General features: G+C 29.6%; 1 protein-coding gene across 1 annotated transcript; it reads right to left on the reverse strand.

Moving 5' to 3' along the window:
• Positions 1-3248: 3248 nt before the first annotated feature.
• Positions 3249-9488, reverse strand: LOC114739752 (MADS-box transcription factor ANR1-like). Its single transcript, XM_028927834.1, has 4 exons — positions 9307-9488; positions 6140-6218; positions 3931-3992; positions 3249-3354 (listed from the first exon to the last, which is right to left on the reverse strand). Exons 1-4 carry the CDS (start codon positions 9486-9488, stop codon positions 3249-3251), a joined length of 429 nt encoding a protein of 142 aa, XP_028783667.1.
• Positions 9489-20006: the final 10518 nt, after the last annotated feature.

Below are 20006 nucleotides of genomic sequence, written 5' to 3' on the forward strand. Positions count from 1 at the left end.
CCTTACAAAAAGTATCTATTGAAGAATCATTGCTATTCTCCGAACCATTTGTCATTTACTTTCCCCACGTGATGTAATCGAAGCAAATAGTTAACTAAGCAACATGTTAGAAATTATATAACATATTTATATTTTCTTAGAATCAAAAACATGTTGGATGTGCCTTAAAAATAAGAAAGAAAAGTAATGAGAAGCTTTAACATTTGACCTTATAAATTTAGAATTCAATTTTCTATTTTTAGTTTTTTTTTAAACTAATTAAAAATTTTCATTTTATATTAATTTTAATATGGTTTTCAATTTTCATTCTCTCTATTTTTCTTTATTTTAAACATACCCCTATCCTTGGCCATAGCCTTTTAGCGAAGATTAACAATGAAATCATGTTCTTTTTAGTGCTTGTTGATTATTTAAAATCCCTTAACAACCTGTTTTCATAATGGACTATGAATACAACCTTTCAAATTCGTATTTACAAAGAGCAAAAAAGTCAAAATATGGTGTTAATCCTTGTATTTTATCAGAGAGAGAATTCATCATTAATTTGAGCCGCATCTAATAAAGTCTCTAATTCTCTATGATTTGTTTGGGTAGTTTCATCTAATAATTACGTAGTTAAGTTTCATTGAGATATACTGCCTCTGATACTTAATATAAAAATTAAATAATTAATTTGCGGATATTAAGAAAATTAGCTAAGTTGATTATTTGTCATAATGTGTTAGTTTTTTTAAATTACTCTCTTTAATCATACACTTTAGAGGTAAAAATAATGAATTTAGGGAGTCTTATTAGCTGAAACAACATGCTGCTTCGGGAGATCAGAGAATGAGTAATGTATTAGGGCTTCGGATTTCTACTTCGCAGATTGAGTAATAAATTTGCCTATCAACTTTTACATCCCAAATGAGCGTTGTTTTAAAGGGGTTGGAGAATGATGCAAGAGCTCTTCTGAGGGATCCTCTTGACTGTCTTCTTCTCTTTGTAGCATGCATTTTGTTTAGTAGTTTAATTTACAAATTTTGTTATGAAAAAGATTATCATTAATTAATTAGTGACGAAATTTTATCACTAAACTTTGTCGTTATTTTACTCTCTCTTTTTTTGTAGTGATATTTTGAGTACAGAGGTTATGTTTTTAGGATCTAGGGTGTTAGCCAGCACAATTGCTGCCCCTTAATTTCTGTCATTTCTCAAATGTTTTTTTTCCCCTTATTTCTTTTTATCCTTAGATTCTACATAAAATGATTAACATTTTGATATCTTATGGGTAGAGATAGCAATATGGGCTCAATGTGTGCATGGTGCAGTTTTGAATTTTTTTCCTTTAATGAAGCATAACTTGTTTGTGATATATGACTCATCATTCTTGCATATGCTGTACTTTTCTGCCATCCATGCAAGAGATTTGATTTCTATTTCATTAATGCTTGTTTTAATTTTTAAGCATGGGGTGCGTTCAAATATAGTCTATTCATTAAGTCAAGACTTTGGAACTTTAAAAGGTTAAGATGAATATAAAAATATATTGAAGACAATTAGAAATATGAACTCTTCGGTTTGAACTCCTCATCAAAGATTATGCAAAGACATAAACAGATAAGAACCACGCAAGATCAGTTCCCTTTTGATGGTTGTTTCAATGAGGGTAAGATTTCTGAGATCAGATTCATGCCCTTGTTTTTTTGGCCAAATTCCATCCATTTGGTCACCATATGAGACACGTTTAGTTTGATAAATGAGCAATGTACCTTAGCTTGTTAAAGTTCTTATATTATATATGAATTTATAACAATATCCAGTATATATATGTCTGATCCTGACAGAAATTAATTAACGATGGAACCTGTCATAGCATGTAAGCATTGATATGCTGTCCTGGTTCTGACTTGTTGAAGAGAAATATACATCCCCCTCACATAAAACTTTATCTTTCAACGGAGAAGTTGTTGGCAGCCTGATGTTTGACAGTTTTAGGTTGTCAGAATTACTGCTAGAGCAGATGGAGCCTGTCATAGAATTTTGGGTCTTTGGTTATAGCTTTTGAGACTAAACAACGCAAGTACATACTACACATACAAAACACATTCAAACTATATATATTTATATATACATAAGTTATTTTCAATATCTTTTATTAAAAATATTTAAGATTATTAAATTTGTCTTAAAATTTAATAATTTTTTTAACCTTGACTTTATTTTATACATATATTTTTCTCGAGAAAATAACAATTTACACAATGAATGAGTGATAAAATAATATATTCACGTTAGGAATTTAATAATGTAATTTATAAAGAGAACAGAAAGACATTCTATCTCTGCCATGTGAACCAAAGGAGCTATATATGATCAGTTTGAAGCGATATACTCCCTCTAATCCTCATTATAAGAGACTGATAACCAATTTACATGTACTAAAAAAACAATCAAATGCATTAAATTTGTCATAAAATTCAAGTGCTTACCAATATTATCCTCCTTAACTATAATAAATTTCAACATCATATTGATTTCTACTCTCTTACTATCCTTATCAAATATGGGCCTGTATTGAAAAAAAAAAAAATTTAATGCGTGTTAAAACTATCATATGATCTTATAAAAAGAAAAAAAATTCTTCTAATATGAGTCTTATAATAAAGACTAGAGGGAGTACCTCAGTTCCATAGCTTTTGCTTGTGGCTGGTTCAGCTGTGGATGGTTTGGAGCTTGCAAACCATATTTGTTGATGGTATTGTATGGGGGATCGGAATTCCCATTTTCTTCATTCATATTGATCCTTGCTTCATGAATCTGATTAAGATAAAATCCTCTATTTAGGCTTTTAGTGATAACCCTAAAGTGTTTTGTCATTTAATGATTACCCTCTCCCCTCTTTTGTGGTTGTTGAGGACAAGATAAGGCATATGAATGGAATGTTTCTTTTTCCAACTCACCTTCTCTAATTCTACATTTTCTTTAGTAATAAGGTGTATCCTTTTATGGAGCTGTACATTTTCTTGTCGGATTTGATTTCCCTGCAATAGTATTTCAATGGTTTGGCCACAGTTTGTAGGGAAGACCTTTCTAATATGGAAGGAGCAAAAACAAAATTATCTTTATATACCTTTTGTTGTAGCTCTTCAATCTCATCAGTTAACATTTGATTCTGCAGATTAAATAAATCAGTTATCAATTTAGGATAATATATCATTAATCCTGTCATGGAAAATTAACTAATGAAGATGGTCTTAATCAATCCATCATACCTTTTTTATTCGGACACCCTTTAAACTCATCTCCAGCTGATTTTCCAAATTTTGCAGTTCGTTAATGCCCAAACCAGAAAGTTGTGCACCCATGCATTGCCTACGTACATGTTTACCAAAAGGAAGTCATATGTACTTTCGAAACAATATAGTTTTTGAGATAAACCAATAAAGATAAAATTGTTGACATTTATAATCCTTTTTAATTGATGCTTTGAATTCTTAGTCATCATGATATAATTGATATAATAGTAAGCATATATATATGTGTGTGTGTGTAATTGAACACAAGATTTCTTTTGTTACTTATCCAGTGGCTTTGGTGTTTAATTATTACTACTGTATTTACCGGGAACACATGCAATTTTTCAGTTAAAATAACCATTCATTGATAAGTTGTGGTTTAGTAAATATCTGCAGTTTATTATAATCAGAAAAATTAGAAATAATTGCTTCTTTTTTCTTTTTTCTTTTTTGTTTTTTGTTTTGAGAAAGCATACACGTTGGATGAGTTCAAAGGCAGTACTGTGTTGTAGTGTCTTTTTTTTTTTCCCCCCTCCTCCCTGTCATCATGTGTTTTGCCACCTAAAACCTAACAATGCTTATTATTCCAATGTTTGCGATGCTTTTATTATACAGTTATTTTACTATTGAGTGGTTAATTAGAAACCGTTACCTGTGGCATTCCAGCAAATGTTGCAGTTGTTGCCTCAATACAATTACTTCTCTCTGCCAAAGCTACGAAGTGCAAACACAGAGATAGATATATATATCAAATAAACATAAGATATAAATATTGTATCAAATAAAGAGCAATGCAAATGTAAGAATTCAAAGTATCAATTAAATAACCTTGACTACTCTGGCGTACTGTTCATTTGGTAAAGTTAAGTTGTGGGATTATTTTATGGAAATAATACAAGTATATATATCGTGGGATTATCATTTTGGAAATCAAAGCAACATGAATCTCGAGGCATATATGGCCAGAATGGGGCGTATGGTCAAGAATGTTGATGAACTTGAACAAGTCTCTGGGATAACATTAGAAGTTCAGTTTTCAAGTACACAAGCCTATCCACAAAGTATTGGAGAGAGGATAGTAAGGATGCATGGACGAAGCCCTATATCATCAAGAATGGAAGTTTAGTGGCAGAAGGAGTAAGCAAGAATGACCCCTAGAGATTTCAGGATAGTCGAGGCTGGAATATGCTAGTTGGGTTCAATGATGTGCATCAGAAGCAGAAATTATAAACAGCCGTGGGTTTGAAAGTTAGTGCCCTTAACTTGTTCTATTGGACTTAAACTAGGTCTCTAATCTCTATTTGGAGTTCTTTCAAGACCAAGGTTTACTTAACAGATTTCATTTTTATCAGTTAAGTGACAGCACTAAGCGAATGGATGATTTAAAACGAGATGGATCAGTTACAAAGAAAATTCCTCTAACTAAGTGGCATACTTGATGATGTCTTGAAGGTCATGTTTAAGAATAGGTTGTCTAAAGAGGTAAAGGCTGGTGTGCATTTAATTAACCCGTGAAGTGTATTTGAAGGAAAGCACCCATGAAGTGTATTTGAGAGCTGTATGACTAAGGAATTAATTCATTTCTAGGCAAGAGTCAAATCTTCACAATATTGAAGCCCAATTTAAGGGAAATTACTACATTGATTGAGGCTGAAGCAAGAGAGTTCTCTTTGAATAGGAGACTCTATAAGAAGTACGAGTTGCTTTAGAGAACCACACAGCAAATGCTAGCCCTTGGAGTTGGAGTGCCCAAGTCCCTATAATACCTCTCTTTCAAGGTAACCTTCCTAAGGTGAAACTCATGGCATACCCCTCTGGTGTGTTCATGAGGATCATTTCGAGGAAAATATCAGGATGTGGAATTGTGCCTAAGATCCTAGAAAAGTCAAGGGGTGACTATGATGAGCTAGAAAGCACTGTAGGAGAAGAGATTTTGGCAGTGGAATTTGAGTCGTGATTAATTAATTAATTAGTGAGGATTACCCAAGTGATTATGAATCCTTCAATGAAGATTCCAACTCTTATTGATGAGAGTAAAGTTGATTTTATTGGCCATTCCTATGCCTAGTTGTATAGATTTGAATTTTGAGCTTTCTTTGGGTTTATTGAATGCATGTACTTCAAGAATACTGATGGACTAAAAGGTTAATATATATGGGTTTTTAGCAACGACCGAGTGTTCTGTTTAATAAGGTAAGCCCCAACTTACTGCACAACGTATAGCACTTTGACCCTATCATTCAGAGACGTAAGTTTACAACTATATATATGTATAGTTTTAGCTAAATTAAATATGTATCCCCAAAGGGCTTAAACTATTGGGAAGACAATTAACCATATATAGTTTTAATTCAACCATAGTTAAGCCCAGAATAATAACATAACCGAATCTCCTTTTCCTTATAGTGTGTTTCTGATGTTTTATAATTCTACTTGGAAAACTAGTGCATGTTAGTTCATCTTTTGGGATAGCATTAGAAAGCCTCATTAGAATCATAGAAAGCTAGTCGGATGACAAATGATGTTTGACATGTCTCTGGAGCGCAATTGACTTTTTACCCAAAAACTACTTTAAAATTGAAACAAACTTTCTCTGGCTTTTGGCTTTTTTTCAACTTTGAACCTTCTTAAATTGCCTTTCAATATATAATTCAAACAAATTTCTGCGTTGCACTAATTTACTATAACTCAAACTTCAGTTTGCTATAATCATTTTGGAAAAAAGTCACATTTGGCAATGTCAATCCAAACAAGCCCAATATCAGGACCATGCCTTGCTAATGCCTAGTAGCTAGGTATGATTTATATGGAAAAAAACATTAATGTAAATTATTTGGAGAATGGTATTTTGTGTGTTGTACCTTGACTTCCGAATCAGGATTCATATGCTGATGTTGTTCCACTTTTACTTGGTTGTAGCGCTCAATAATAGATCTTATGCTGCCATAAACGAAGAGTCAATTAGTAATTAAAATGAAAAAACAGAAGGATCCTTCTTTTTCTTTAATCTAATGTAAACCAAATAACCTTAGTTATCATGCATTCGCCTTTTTTTGGACAAGGTAAATTGAATAGATAATATAAAATTTATCTTTATATTGATGAGGATGCAAGTCCCAAAAATATATCCTTTTGACACCAAGCTATGCAAACTTCAAGGAGCTGCTAACTGAAAAGAAAAACACACACACACACACAGAGTAGTGATTTGTTCTGATATTGTTTAATCATTTTCTGTTACACACATATCTGTAGCATCCAAATTTTAATGTTGAAAACAATTTTGTAATTGTTTAAATCATAAAACAATGTCATGATTAAAAGAACAATCAAATGTCAGAACCTAATGCGTGATTATGAAGCTTTTTTTAAAATTTGCATTGAGATTAATATAAGTATAATCATTACAGCACGTACTTATAGTACTTCAATGGTATCCAGTAGTTACTTATGTTTCAGAAAAGCTGATACTCGTATGATCTTTTGTGGGGGCAGAAAAATGACTTGAACTTAAAATGGTTATACTATACTAATTGAGAATTTTGAAACATTACGTTTTGACTATTTTTTAACGATGCTGTATTTATAAATGTTCATTATGTCATTAAATATTCTTTAAAAAAATATTTCTATATATTACAATATTATTGACAATTTGGTAACAAAATTAAGCGTTTATTTCTAATCATTTAATTACCCGGAGTTTACTCAAACACAAATATATGATGTTGTATTTTAACTTACATGAGTTAACATATAATTATCCTTGTAAAAAATTAAAAAGCACCATAACATGCTAATTAAAATCTTAAAAAAAAAAAACTTCAGCCTTAATCAATCCCCCCCTAACTGGGAACAACCTGTTACATATCAACTATATATTTTCAATTCTTGTCCAGCTCTAAAGACGAACGGGTAATTGTCCAAAATAGAGTACTAATCAATTTAGCATCCAAACCATGTATTTTTATTAGAATTGAATGAACTACGACTGATGTTGTCTGTTCGTGTTTTATTAAAACTCGTTTTAAATTGGTTAGATTAAAGTAGCATCCAGCAGCTTGATATTATTTTCCAATTGTATTTAGTACACTAATCCTATTTATGGTGTATGCAACACCTTGATGTTATTTTTATGGTGCTTCTAGTACTTTAATATTTATTTATAGTGCATCTGCCATCCCAAATCATAAATAAGATTGGAGTGTTGGATTACATTAGGGGATGTTGGATGTATCAGGAAAATGACATCTGAGTGCTGAATGCGTCATAAATAAAATTAGAATGCTAGATTGGATGTTACTTTACCATTTTAAATTTGCAAAACTTAGTTTCGTTTTCTCAAAATTTTATTTAGCATTCGTTAACCCAAAAGATTTGAAAACGACTATATATAATAAATATTAGTTATGCTATGTAAGGGGAAAAACTACTTCTTTAATTCTTAATGTAAGAGTTACTCAATTAATTTAGGTAGATTAAAGAAGCTAAATAAATTATTTAATTCTAGCAAATATGACATAATCTCCTTCAAATACTCCTACAGAACATTCGACTACATATCCTTCTATAGATTAAATAAGTGAGTTTGACAAGAAAAAAGACAAATTTGAAAGATAAATAAATTAAGGTTTTATATTTAAGACTAAAATCAACTCCTTAACTAACTTCTACATTTAAAAACAAAAGAATATATAGTTTGAAGATTCAAAATAGACGGTCAAGCCATAGCACAAGTACATACACCTCTCAGTTGTATACCAACCCAGTCCTTACTAATATGCTATAACATAAACATTACAAATTGCCTAGTTCTATTAGATCCCAATATCATCAAATATTTATCATAAGTTAATAAACCAACCAAAATAAGTGAATCATCATAATAGTGTGCAAAATCGCTTATGAACGTATATATAAAATCAATGAATTATTCAGCAGTTCACCAGAAGATATATTTTTTTTGAAATCTAAAAGTATCTTATGCATGCATAACTTTTCAAAGTATCATAGTATCAATGCTTAGAGACTATCTGCTTAGGTACGGAAAAGGCATCTACAGTGTACAATCTAATATTCATCATATGTAGTTCAGTTAAAGTCTGAATCTCTTAGAATTTTATTTTTCATTGTAATGTTTGAAAGAAGAGAGAAAAAGAGGTGATGACTGGACCTTAAACATGCTTCAATTTTTGTGTTAAAATTTCTTCTTTTCAAACTTTAAATATCTTTACAACAGTAACTCTAGATTGAATTCTAAGAGTAGCACAATTTTTTTCATCGATCGCTGTCATAGAAGGATTCGACAGAGCTTTACTTTGAGAGTCTAACATAACCCTTCTCCTTTTTCCAGATTTGGGACTGGCTATAAAACATAGATAGAGTTAGATAGAATTCTTAGAATAACATGACCCTCCTTCCCAAGTTTGGAACTGGCTATAAAACATCGATAGAGTTAGATAAAATTCTTAGAATACTTTCAAATATTCCTTTTCATCGAATTCACTGCCTAGCATCTTCTATATCTGAATTTTGGAAATCAACATATTATTGGCTCAAATTAAGAATGACCCACAAAAGGGCACAAAAAACAAAGACAAGAGAAAAGAACAGGAACAAAATGAACAAAGATCTAAGCTAGCAGAAGGACGAAGAGTTTCTTATATATCACATATTCATCAGAGCTTGCATGCATGGAAATTTTGATATCCATCACGCATTTAGAAGGAGAAAACTAATAGCCAAACGTAGTACTAAACATCAATTACAAGCTCACAGCTCCATACGCTTGGTGAATAATATATGTTCAAGTGGGTGTTATATATATATATATATATTTAATTTCTTTTAGCTTGCACCAACAATAACCAGTGTCTGACAGAATATCAGATTCAAGAAAACTTGACACAGTAAAAAGAAAAATGAAGAAGTCGAAGCCAGATCAAAAGATGCGCTAGTTTCTGGTAAAACAAAGAAATGTAAACGAATTGGGAACAAGGAATATATACGCACATACACAAATGCATACCTGGAGCTTCCATATTCATAGAGCCTGCCAGTGCTGGAGAACACAATCACGCCAACTTGCGCGTCGCAGAGGATCGAAAGCTCTCTTGCTTTCTTGAGCAATCCATTTCTTCTCTTTGAGAAAGTCACTTGCCTGCTTGCTGAATCTTCAATCCTCTTAATCACAATCTTCCCTCTCCCCATTTTAATTTCTCTTTATAAGGCCTTCGCTTTTCAGATCAACCACACAAACAATCAGCAAATATTGTATCTCGTCGAACAAATTCACAATAAAAAACACCATTCCAGAAGCGGAATCAAAATAAATTGTACTGAAACCATATAGATAGAACATAGAGAAATAAAAACAAGGGAGAATCTCAATCAGTAGTGCATATATGCCTCAGAAGTGGAAATTTACAGCAAAAAATGTTAAGAGTTGGCCGAAGAAGAAGTTGAAGAAGAGGATTTTTTTCTTCTTCTCTTCTTTCCTCTCTCTTTTGGAAGGTCCGAGTGACAGAGGCTTTCTATGAATGATGTTGAAGTTCGAACACTTTATACGGAAAGCCTGAAGTAGCATTATTTTGTTTGTCTCGATTTTCATAATTCTGGGCTTTAAATATTTTTTAGTGGGGCAAAAGGGAAAACCGGGCTGGGCAGTAAGAAAACCAGTTTGTGGATTAAAAAAAAAAAACTCCTTCAGCACTTAACGTGGAATTTAATTGAGGAGTTGATATTAGTCATATATGTAAGATTTATTTTACATATTTATCAATTTTTTTCAAACTAACTCTATTAATATTCTCTAACAATAATCAAATAAGAAAGGAAGAACGTAATTAAGGAAGTTGCTTAAAGTATTTAAAAAAATCATATTAATTAATTGGTTAAGGTACATCTAACATCTCAAAATATTTTCTCACATACATTCAACACCCCAAAGTATTTTGTGGTGTATCCAGCATTTTAAAGTATTTTTAAGGTGCATCCAATACCCTGAAATTTTTATTTTTGCCTTGATACTAGATGTATCCAAAAAAAACTTTAAAGTGATGGATGTACTAAAAGATACTTTACAATGCTAGAAGCACCTAAAAAAAATTTTGAAAATGCTGAATGTCTCGAAATATTTTTTTCAGTTACATTCAACACCTCAAAATATTTTGTGATTCATCTAGCATCCCAAAATATTTTTAAGGTGTGTTGAACACCTTGAAGTATTTATTTTCGCCTTGGCGCTAGATGCATCAAAAAATATTTTGGTTGCCATCTAAAAGAATTTTAAAGTGCTGGATGCACTGAAAAACATTTTACAATACTGAACATATCTAAAAAAATATTTCAAAATACCAACTACATCGGAAAAAATATTTCAGCAGGGAGAACGCAGTTTATTATTCAAATTAATTAGATACGCGGCTTAAACGCTCGAGTATTGCTGAGGGGAAGCCAACTGAGTGACAGATGTCGATTGGAGAGAGCAAGTATGTGGCGCGTGAAATATGTGAGGGTGGGGAGTTCGTATGTGGGATCCAGGAGTCGATGGCTTGGAAAGCGATGAATTTTGGGATTAGTAGACAAGTGGGGAGGTGACACGTGGACTTTTGAAAGTAGAGGACAAGCGTTGGTTAAGGATTTGGCTCTAAAGTAACCAGGCTTGTTAGTCTCATTGTGTCATAGCATTAGCTCATTTTAAGTTACTTTGTATTATACGAGATAAATATCTTAAATAAATTTTATCCCATGAAATGTATTAGGGGTTTTATTCAAGTAATTATGAACTTTGCTATTTTGTAAATTTTGTATCCCTGTCATATCAGTTTCATAAATTTTGTAAATTTTGTGTTTTGTCTTTTTTTTGACCCATCTCATTCCGTCCTAATAGCCCTAGGATGTGTTTGGGTGTCTTCCCAAACCATGGTTTGGGGAAAAAATAACCCAAACACCCATAAAAAAATCAAAACCATAGTTTTGGAAAAAGCATTTTGAATCTATTTTTGGAAAAAAAATTGCAGAATCATATGGATATGAAGATCTTTTTTTGAAACTGGACGCATATGCCCCTCAAGCTTCAATCTTTCGGTCCTTCACTGTTTAGAGAGGTGGTATTTTTTTTTTTTAAAAAAACCAGAAAGAGGTAGTATGTTGTTACATTGTACTTTTTTTTAATTTCTTTTCTATTTATAAAAAATTATTCATCTTTTTCAAAAATATTTTTAATCTTATATTTTATAAATATTTTTACACATGTAGTAATAATTAATTAATTATATTAAAGATGAGAGGTAGTATGTTATTATAAAAACTAGTTGTGAAAAATGTTATAGAATTTCATGTTTAAAATATTTAAAGCAAATTCATATTTTTCTATTAGAAAAAAATAATCATTTTTCTATAAACATATTTAATCTTATAATTTATAAATATATATACATATTAATTATTTATTAATTATATTATCTTATATATTATTAATTATGTTGGTAAAAATTATTTTATTAACAATTTATTCCTTCAAATCAAAATATATTATAAAATCTATCCCTTATATAATTGTCATATTGACTTATGCCCTTTTTAGTAATTTGTACATGTAAAAAGTGCTTCTGGTAATAACTATCCAAACACTCTCATTTCTTAAAATCACTTTTTCACAAAATCCATTCTCTCCAAATCTATTCTCCAAAAGCTATTCTTCAAACCATGGTTTGGTTTCATCCAAACACTCTCTTGGGCAAGATAAGGCCATTCAACATTACGTCAGCACAAAAGAAAATGGCAAAATATTGATTAATTTGAGAAAGTAACTTTTCGCGCGGGTCTGCATACTCTACACATTAAATCTATGAGCAGAACATGCTCATCCCTTAAAATGCAGCATTTAGTGGATGAGGTGGTACCCATATTTTTTTTTTGTTTTTTAATTTTTTTTTATTTTTTGTTTATTTGTGTTACGTTGTATACAACACTTTGAAATTTTTTTTAGCAGCACTCAATAAATTTATGACAGTGGATGTTATTGGAAAAATACTCTAGAATCTGTAGTGCTAGATATTCTCTCCGTTCCTATTTACAAGCTTTAAATTTGAAGAGGAGTGTAGTCCATTTTATAAGCTTTAATTTGGATTTGTTTAAACACTTAATGTATTTTTTTTCAAATTTATCCTTAATTATTTGTTCTCTCTCATTTGTCATACTTTCTTACTACATTTTTTCGTATATTCTCTTTCATTTTTTTCGCATTTTATCATAAAGACATATTTGAAAATAAAACTATACTTCTAACCTATTTATCGCTCTTAACTAATTTTAACTAATTGTTGGTTATCCTAGAATTAGTTATTTGAAGTTGATAATAAAGACAGGAGGGAGTATATTTTAACAAAAATAAAATTAATGAAAAAACGGGGGGGAAAAATAGGGATCCCGGATCCCATCCCCAAACGCTACCGTTTGGGGGATGAGCATTCCTACCCATCGATTGGACAAGCAGGGAGGATTCCTTTTGCAGGGAGGCCATGAATTGGAAGAGTGTGTGCTGGAACCTGTAATCATCGGCCATTCCCAGTACTCTTTTGATTCTATTTATAAGGCACTTTTTAGCATATTTCACACAGACAAAGAAAAACTTTAAAATGCATTAATTCTCCATTAAAATATAATAACTTTTCAACTTTATCCCTATTTAATATATATATCTTTCAAAAAAAAAAACTATATACACTATAATAAATGAAGAACGAAATAGTATATCTGTATATTCATACTAAAAATTTAATGAAGTGACTTATAAATAAGACAAAAAAAAGATTCTTTCTCTGTCCTATAAATAGGACCAAAGCAGTATATACGTTGAATCTTCTGTAGTAAATTCGGCATGCATCTTACTCTGAAAAGTTATTGCACACGATGTGTTTAAAACGGTCATTTTTAGAATTTTTTGGTTTAATATTTAAAGTAGTACTCAAGCAGATAGTACATCTTTAAATTTTTAACATAAACGTGTTATTTTACTATTCTTTTGTTATTATGTAAATTGTTACCACCTCCGATCCTTAATATAAGACCTTATGTGACTTCTATTTTAGTCCTAAATATAAAATCCCAATCCATTTTGTCTCTCATACTTATTAATAATTTCTTAAGATAGTTCTTTTAATAATGATAGTTCCAACTAATAAACTTGATTACTAAAGATATTTTAGAAAATACAATACCTATTTATAACAAATAACTAACTTAACTTATTTTCTTAATTTAATCAAATTAATTAACTAGTTCTTATATTGAGGATCGGAGGTAATATTTTCTTAAAAAGCGATATATTAAATAGTGATGATGTTGAAAATTTATTAAATTTTAAGACAAAATTAATGAGTTATTTTTTAATTTTGATAAAATATGTATGAAGTGATTTATAAATAGAATCGGGGGAGTATTCCTCAAGTGCTCTAATAGCCAATGGCCATAGTTTGAGTAGGTGTGACTTTGATAATAGATGAACTCCATGTTATAGCTAATAATGTCGATAGTGAGTTAAAGCCTATATATATGCTTTATTATGAATGTGTCTAATAGTTTCAAGCATGTATATTAATTTGACAGAGTTCCTATAACGTACATGTTTATATGCTTGACTAGGATTTCAATAATATATTATGTGGTTTATATGTATGTAGATTAAGTGAATGTCTCTAGGAAGTCTTATAAATTAATTGGGAGCAAAAAAATTAGTTGGACAAAAATAATATACTTATTATCACTTTTTGGGGGGGGGGGGATTTTTTTTTTGGGTATAAGGGCAACTAATTTTTTTTCCCAATGCTACTTTAAAATTAAAGCAATTTTCAGATTTGAACCTTCTAAAAGTAACTTTTCAATAGAGCATTCAAACAAGTTACGGTTTAAACTAATATTTTTTTAATAAAAATTTCTTCTCAAATATAAATTACATTATATATTAATTGACTTTAATTTTATCCCAACTTCAATAAACAAAAGTCAGCTGGGATACTAAAAGTAACTTTTATCAATGTTAATTCAAATAAGCCCTTGGGATATATGTGTTTAAGATGAAGGTTGTGATATAAATATACTAAAGAAAATAAATGCAAAATGGGAAATTAATTACCAAAATTTTCTCTTTCAAATTGGAGTCATCATTTTCAGTTATATTTCAGAATTTCTATTATTTTTTTCACATAATAATAAAATTATAAATATTCCTTATAATTTTTCGATTTTTTCCAACAGAATTGATTGACCTCTTAGTGCCCGTTTGGATTAGCGGTGAACAACTGTGATTTTAGATAATCGTGAATTTTATAAGTGATACTGGCTATAAGTGATACTGGTTAATCGTGATTTCTGTTTGGATATTTTTTTTTATAAGTGATTTTAAGAATTGTGATTATGTTTGGTTTTTATTTATTAAAATCACTTATGGGTGTATAATTACTAAAAAGGACATGAAATTAATAAAGTTGTTTACATTTTCATAATTATTATATTTAATAATAAATTTTATTAAATATAATTTAATAAATGACATGAATATTTAAATATTATTTTTATTTTAAAATTATTATTATTTAAAATCACTTACAAAATTTATGTGTAGTACAAATATTAAATAAAAGACCCCATATAAATAAAAGATGAACGAAAATATAAAAAAAAAAATTTGATTAGCAATTTTAGTAACATAGATAAGGAAATTGAATCTTCAATCAAAATTATAACTAAGAAATAAAATTTAAAAGAAAAAATTTTCATATTGTATTTTTTTAAAAATAATTACCATTAGAATGAGGGGTAGATTGGAGAAAATTTAGTTACTGAAAATTTATCGGGATTTTTCAAACGCATAAGCTATCTTTTGTTGCTTATCCTAAAAGTGCAGTGAGAGGATAAAATTACGATTCATCGGGATTCTATAAAAATTATCCAAACACCCTAACCATACTTCATAAGCACTTATTTGAATTTAAACGGACTTATTTGAGATCTCACCGCTTAACCAAACAGGCTCTTACACGACACACTTGCACACCATTTGGCAGAACATGCGGATCTGTCAGTAGCTCATAAGAACAGAAATAGATTCTCCCAAATTGATTGTTACTTTTGGTGAATAGAATCTCCCAAATTAATTTGTTTTCGAGTCGTGAAGTGGTCCGAAAACAATGATATATCATTTGTTGCGTACTCAATTTTAAATGATTTTTTTTAGTCAATCATTATTTTATTTGAGAAAGTTTTGCTAACAATTAAAATTTGAATGTCAACATTTTTTTTATAGATGTTAGATCTAAAAAACTAAAAAAACACTTTATAAAATGAAACACCTAAATGAAATATTCTGTAAAGGTAAAACTAAATATGTATTTTTCTCCAAAATCTATGATCCAAAATTTGGAATTCAATTTTGAGAATGGCTATGTTTCTTTTTTATCTATAAAACAACACTTTTTGCCACACGAGGCTACTTAAAGTGATAGGGGTAGGGTGGGGTGTAGGTCAATCAAAAAGAAGGAAAAAATAAAGTGACATTTTCTTTAAATAATTTTTGTTATTTTTAGTTTATGTTTATTAACTTCAACATTTTTGTAAAATATTATTAAAATACTACTATACATAGTTATTTAAAATTATTTAGATTTGTAGAGTGAAATTAATAATTTTATTTTTATATTATTTAAGATGATTTCAATTAATAAAGTTAAGTATTTCAAAATTATAATAAAATATTATTAATAGTATTAAAAAATTAGATTAACTAAATTGTAGGTTCCAAAAATAGAGGGGGTCCATAAAACCATCAAATAATGGTATTTTACCCTGTTAAAAAGAACAAGCATAATATATTAAGAAAGGGTGATTATTATTGGATCACAAACTTCAAATAGTAATTAGTGTATAGGTACTTTGTTACACGAGATATATATATATATATATATATATATATATAAAATCTTTTTATCCCTCTTGAAGATGTAAGAGTTTACCATTACAAGCTTTAAGCTATAATGACTAGCTGTCACTAAAAGCTTTTAAGCTATAAAAGTCAAAGTTGTATGCCTAGTCTAACTTTGAGTGAGACTTTTAACAGTAACAATAAAGTCAACATTGAAAATTTGCTTATTGACAACGACTTTAAAAGTCATCTTTAAAAGTCTATGCTTTATCAGACTCTTAGTAACAACTTGCAAAGTCATTGCTAAAAATCTTATTTTTAGTGGTGATTGTCTAGAGTTACCGATAAAACTCTAATTGAACATCAGAGTTTGTCAAACTTTTAACAATGATATTAAAAGTCACTAACTTTTAGTGGTAACCTTTTATGGTTGTCATCGAAAGTCTTCTTTTATTAACTTTTTACGGTTGTCATTAAAAGGTCTCTTTTAGCAATAACTTGATGATGTTGTTGAAATTAAAGTCCACTTTTGATAATAACTTTTCAAAATGGGAGAATTACAATGAGGTCCCAAGTAATTAAAAAACAAGTCCCAGAAGTTGTCATTCTCATTGTAAGACTTGTTATTTCAAGCTGCTCAGGTTGTTATTTGGGACTTTGTAGTGATTATTTATCTTGTGTGGGATTTGAATGTAATTCTCCCTTTTTAATCTCCGCTGCTGAAAAAGTCATCAATATTGAAACTTCACTTAATGAGAATGCAAATTAATTATCAGTCTACTTTTTTTTTATAATACTCCTTTTGTCCCATTTTATAAGTAATAATTATCATTTCCCTCTTGTCCTTAAATATAAGCAACATTTACAAGTTGTCTAAAATTTTTGTAGTGAATTCCCTATTTTGCTCTCATTAATTGCTTATTTTAATACTCAATATATTTATTATCTCATTTTCCAAACCATCATCTCCCCATCACACATTCTCTCTCTTCCACAACTCTCTTTATTATAATAATTTTTTTATTCTCTCTTATTCTCTCTCCTCGTAAATAAGGGTATTTTAGGGAAAGAATTTTTAATTTTTACACATTTACTGTCTTTAATTAACTTTAACTAATATTTTGATCTACGTGATGAGCTCTAATATTACTTATAATATGGGACGGGAGGAGTAATTATCAGCCTACTTTAAATATGTAGGAAATATATTTTTCACCTAATATGCGATTGTATAAGATGCCATGCCTGCGATCCCATGCTGAGATTTCTTTGTAAATTTCTAGTCATCAATCCAATTTCGTACGACGAGGAAGTTTAAAAACGCATTCTTAGTCTCTAAGACTAACTTCGTACAAGACGAAACAAAAGAACGATATTGTGGGTTTCCATCGATGTTCGACAATACATGTGAGCATATAATTATAGTCTTCTTTTGTTAAATTAAGGTATGTAACATAAGCCTGCCTTTTAATTTCTTGCAGTCATACACGAGTCAAACTTTGGTTAATTCGAAGATACTTAAATAAAACACACACACACACACATTTATAAACGAAATTCTCAATCACTTTTACATGTAAAAAATGTTTAGATGAAACACATCTTGGGAGTTGACTATAAAGATTTCATAAACGTGACGCCAAATTTATGATAGACCTCACACACGTACAAAAATACTCCTCTCCTTATATAAGACCCCATTTGACTTTTTATTGGTCCTAATTATAAGAAATCCATTTTGTCTCTTATATTTATGTATTTTTTTCCAAAATAATCCTTCTAATAATGATAGTTTTAGCCAATATATTTAATTAGCAAGGATATTTTAGGAATGACAACACTTATTTATAAATAACCAACTTAACTTACTTCCTTAATCTCCTCAAATAAGTCAATTGGGTCTTATAATTAGGACCAAGTATTACACAGTTGAAGTATTCGTTTAGTCCTCTAAATTTATAATGCTGGCTAATCTTTATTTGAAACTTGTAAATTGAAAAATATTTAAAATAAAAAGAAAAAATCTCTTAAAAAGACACTTAAATACCCCAAATGCTTATTGAATTTATGGAAGCCCTAATTAGGTCCTTTGGGTCTTGTGACCTAATTATGAGTTTAATAAATTTAATGACTAAAATAAGAATTTGGGTTATTTAAATATCTTTTAAAATAATTTTCTCAAATAAAAATTAATGAAAATATCGTTTGATCTGGACTTTGAAATATCAACAACTCATCTTTTAAAATATAAAAATATTTACTTTTCCAGTTTTTAATGTGAGACCTAATTAATTAATTTGAGCAGATTAAAAATATTAGTTAAATTAGTTAATGCAATATGTTTTTTTTAAAAAAACATCCTAAGTATTTTTCTTAATTTCTTCCATTCCTGTCCTACTTGATTATTGTTGGGAAAATATCAATATGGTTAATTTTAAAAAATTGATAAACATGTGAAGTAGGTCTTACATATAAGACCAATATTAACTTTCCAATTAAATCTTATATTAAGGACCATAGGAGTATTAAAGAATTAAATTTTGAGTGTTCTTTATCGGCGTTTAATTGGACAATTATCATTTTTTTTAATTGAGTCAACATTTTCTATTGATGAGATTAATAATATTAGCATTGGAGGCTGGAAGTACACCTCATAGACTCAAGAGATTTTAAATTGAGACTTGCTGAAGTTTTAGAGGATCAAATTCAAATGTATGCTTTAACCATATATTTACTAATTACCCACTAACAAAACCTTTACAGTAAGAGTGAAATTTTAACCAATGCTTTTACGTAACATGAGCTGCATATTTACCTATTAAACCAATTTTTTCCCATCACAAATTAGTTTAGTTCTCTTTCCCACATTGCATTGCTTTCAAAGATTTCATGATTGTCATCATCATCGTTGTTAAGATTCTGAAATGCATTCTTATTTCTAAGCAATTATATAAAGCCCAGAGACATTCATAATGATTTCACTGTTCTACTCCCATAAATGAACTAATTTACAAAATAATGCACTGTTTGGCATGGCTCTCGGCTTCGCAATGGAAGTATCAATTTTGAGTATAAGTTTTAAAAATAGACCTCATTCAAAAAAAAAAAAACTAACTTATTAGGTGGATGAAAATACCAATTGAACTTTATGAACGACTTTTCATTTGAGGTTTCTTAACGGCAGACTCATAATGTAAGTAACTTTAACAAAGAAAAACTTATTTGCAGTTGCATGAAGCAAAAGCTAGATTAAATGATAAGGATGGGAGTAAGGTATAAATATAGTTAAAGGTTCAAGCCCTTCAAATATAATAGATTACGTATCAATAAAAAGTATTATGATTGCCGTACTTCCTGTCATTAATATAAAATCTAGTTTGTAATTCAATTTGAATTACAAAATATATCTTATATTAAGGATTGGAGCTTGTGATTAATCTTCTCCCTTTTATTCTCCTTCCAAACAAATTAAAGTCATTTTTTTAAAATAATATTTTATGTGACACATAAAACTCGAGATCAATTTTATTAATTAATATTGCTCACCCTTTTCTAAGAAAGTCTTTTGTTTCATTCAACCCTATTTCTATTAACTATTGCTTCAATAGGATGCCATTGATGCGATCCCATGGTGAGGTTTCTTTTTAAATTTCTAGTCAGTTCAATTTCGTACGACGAGGAAGTATAAAAACGTGTACACAAGAGTAACTTCGTACTAGACCAAAGAACAATTTGTGAAACCAAAATAAAAATTTTTCAATAAAATTTCAAAGAAGACAATTTCATTTATTTTATTATTTTATTTT

The sequence above is a fragment of the Neltuma alba genome, unplaced genomic scaffold, assembly GCF_004799145.2.
Source record: "Neltuma alba isolate B1F8T4 unplaced genomic scaffold, ASM479914v2 tig00002907_pilon, whole genome shotgun sequence".
Classification (NCBI taxonomy): domain Eukaryota; kingdom Viridiplantae; phylum Streptophyta; class Magnoliopsida; order Fabales; family Fabaceae; genus Neltuma; species Neltuma alba.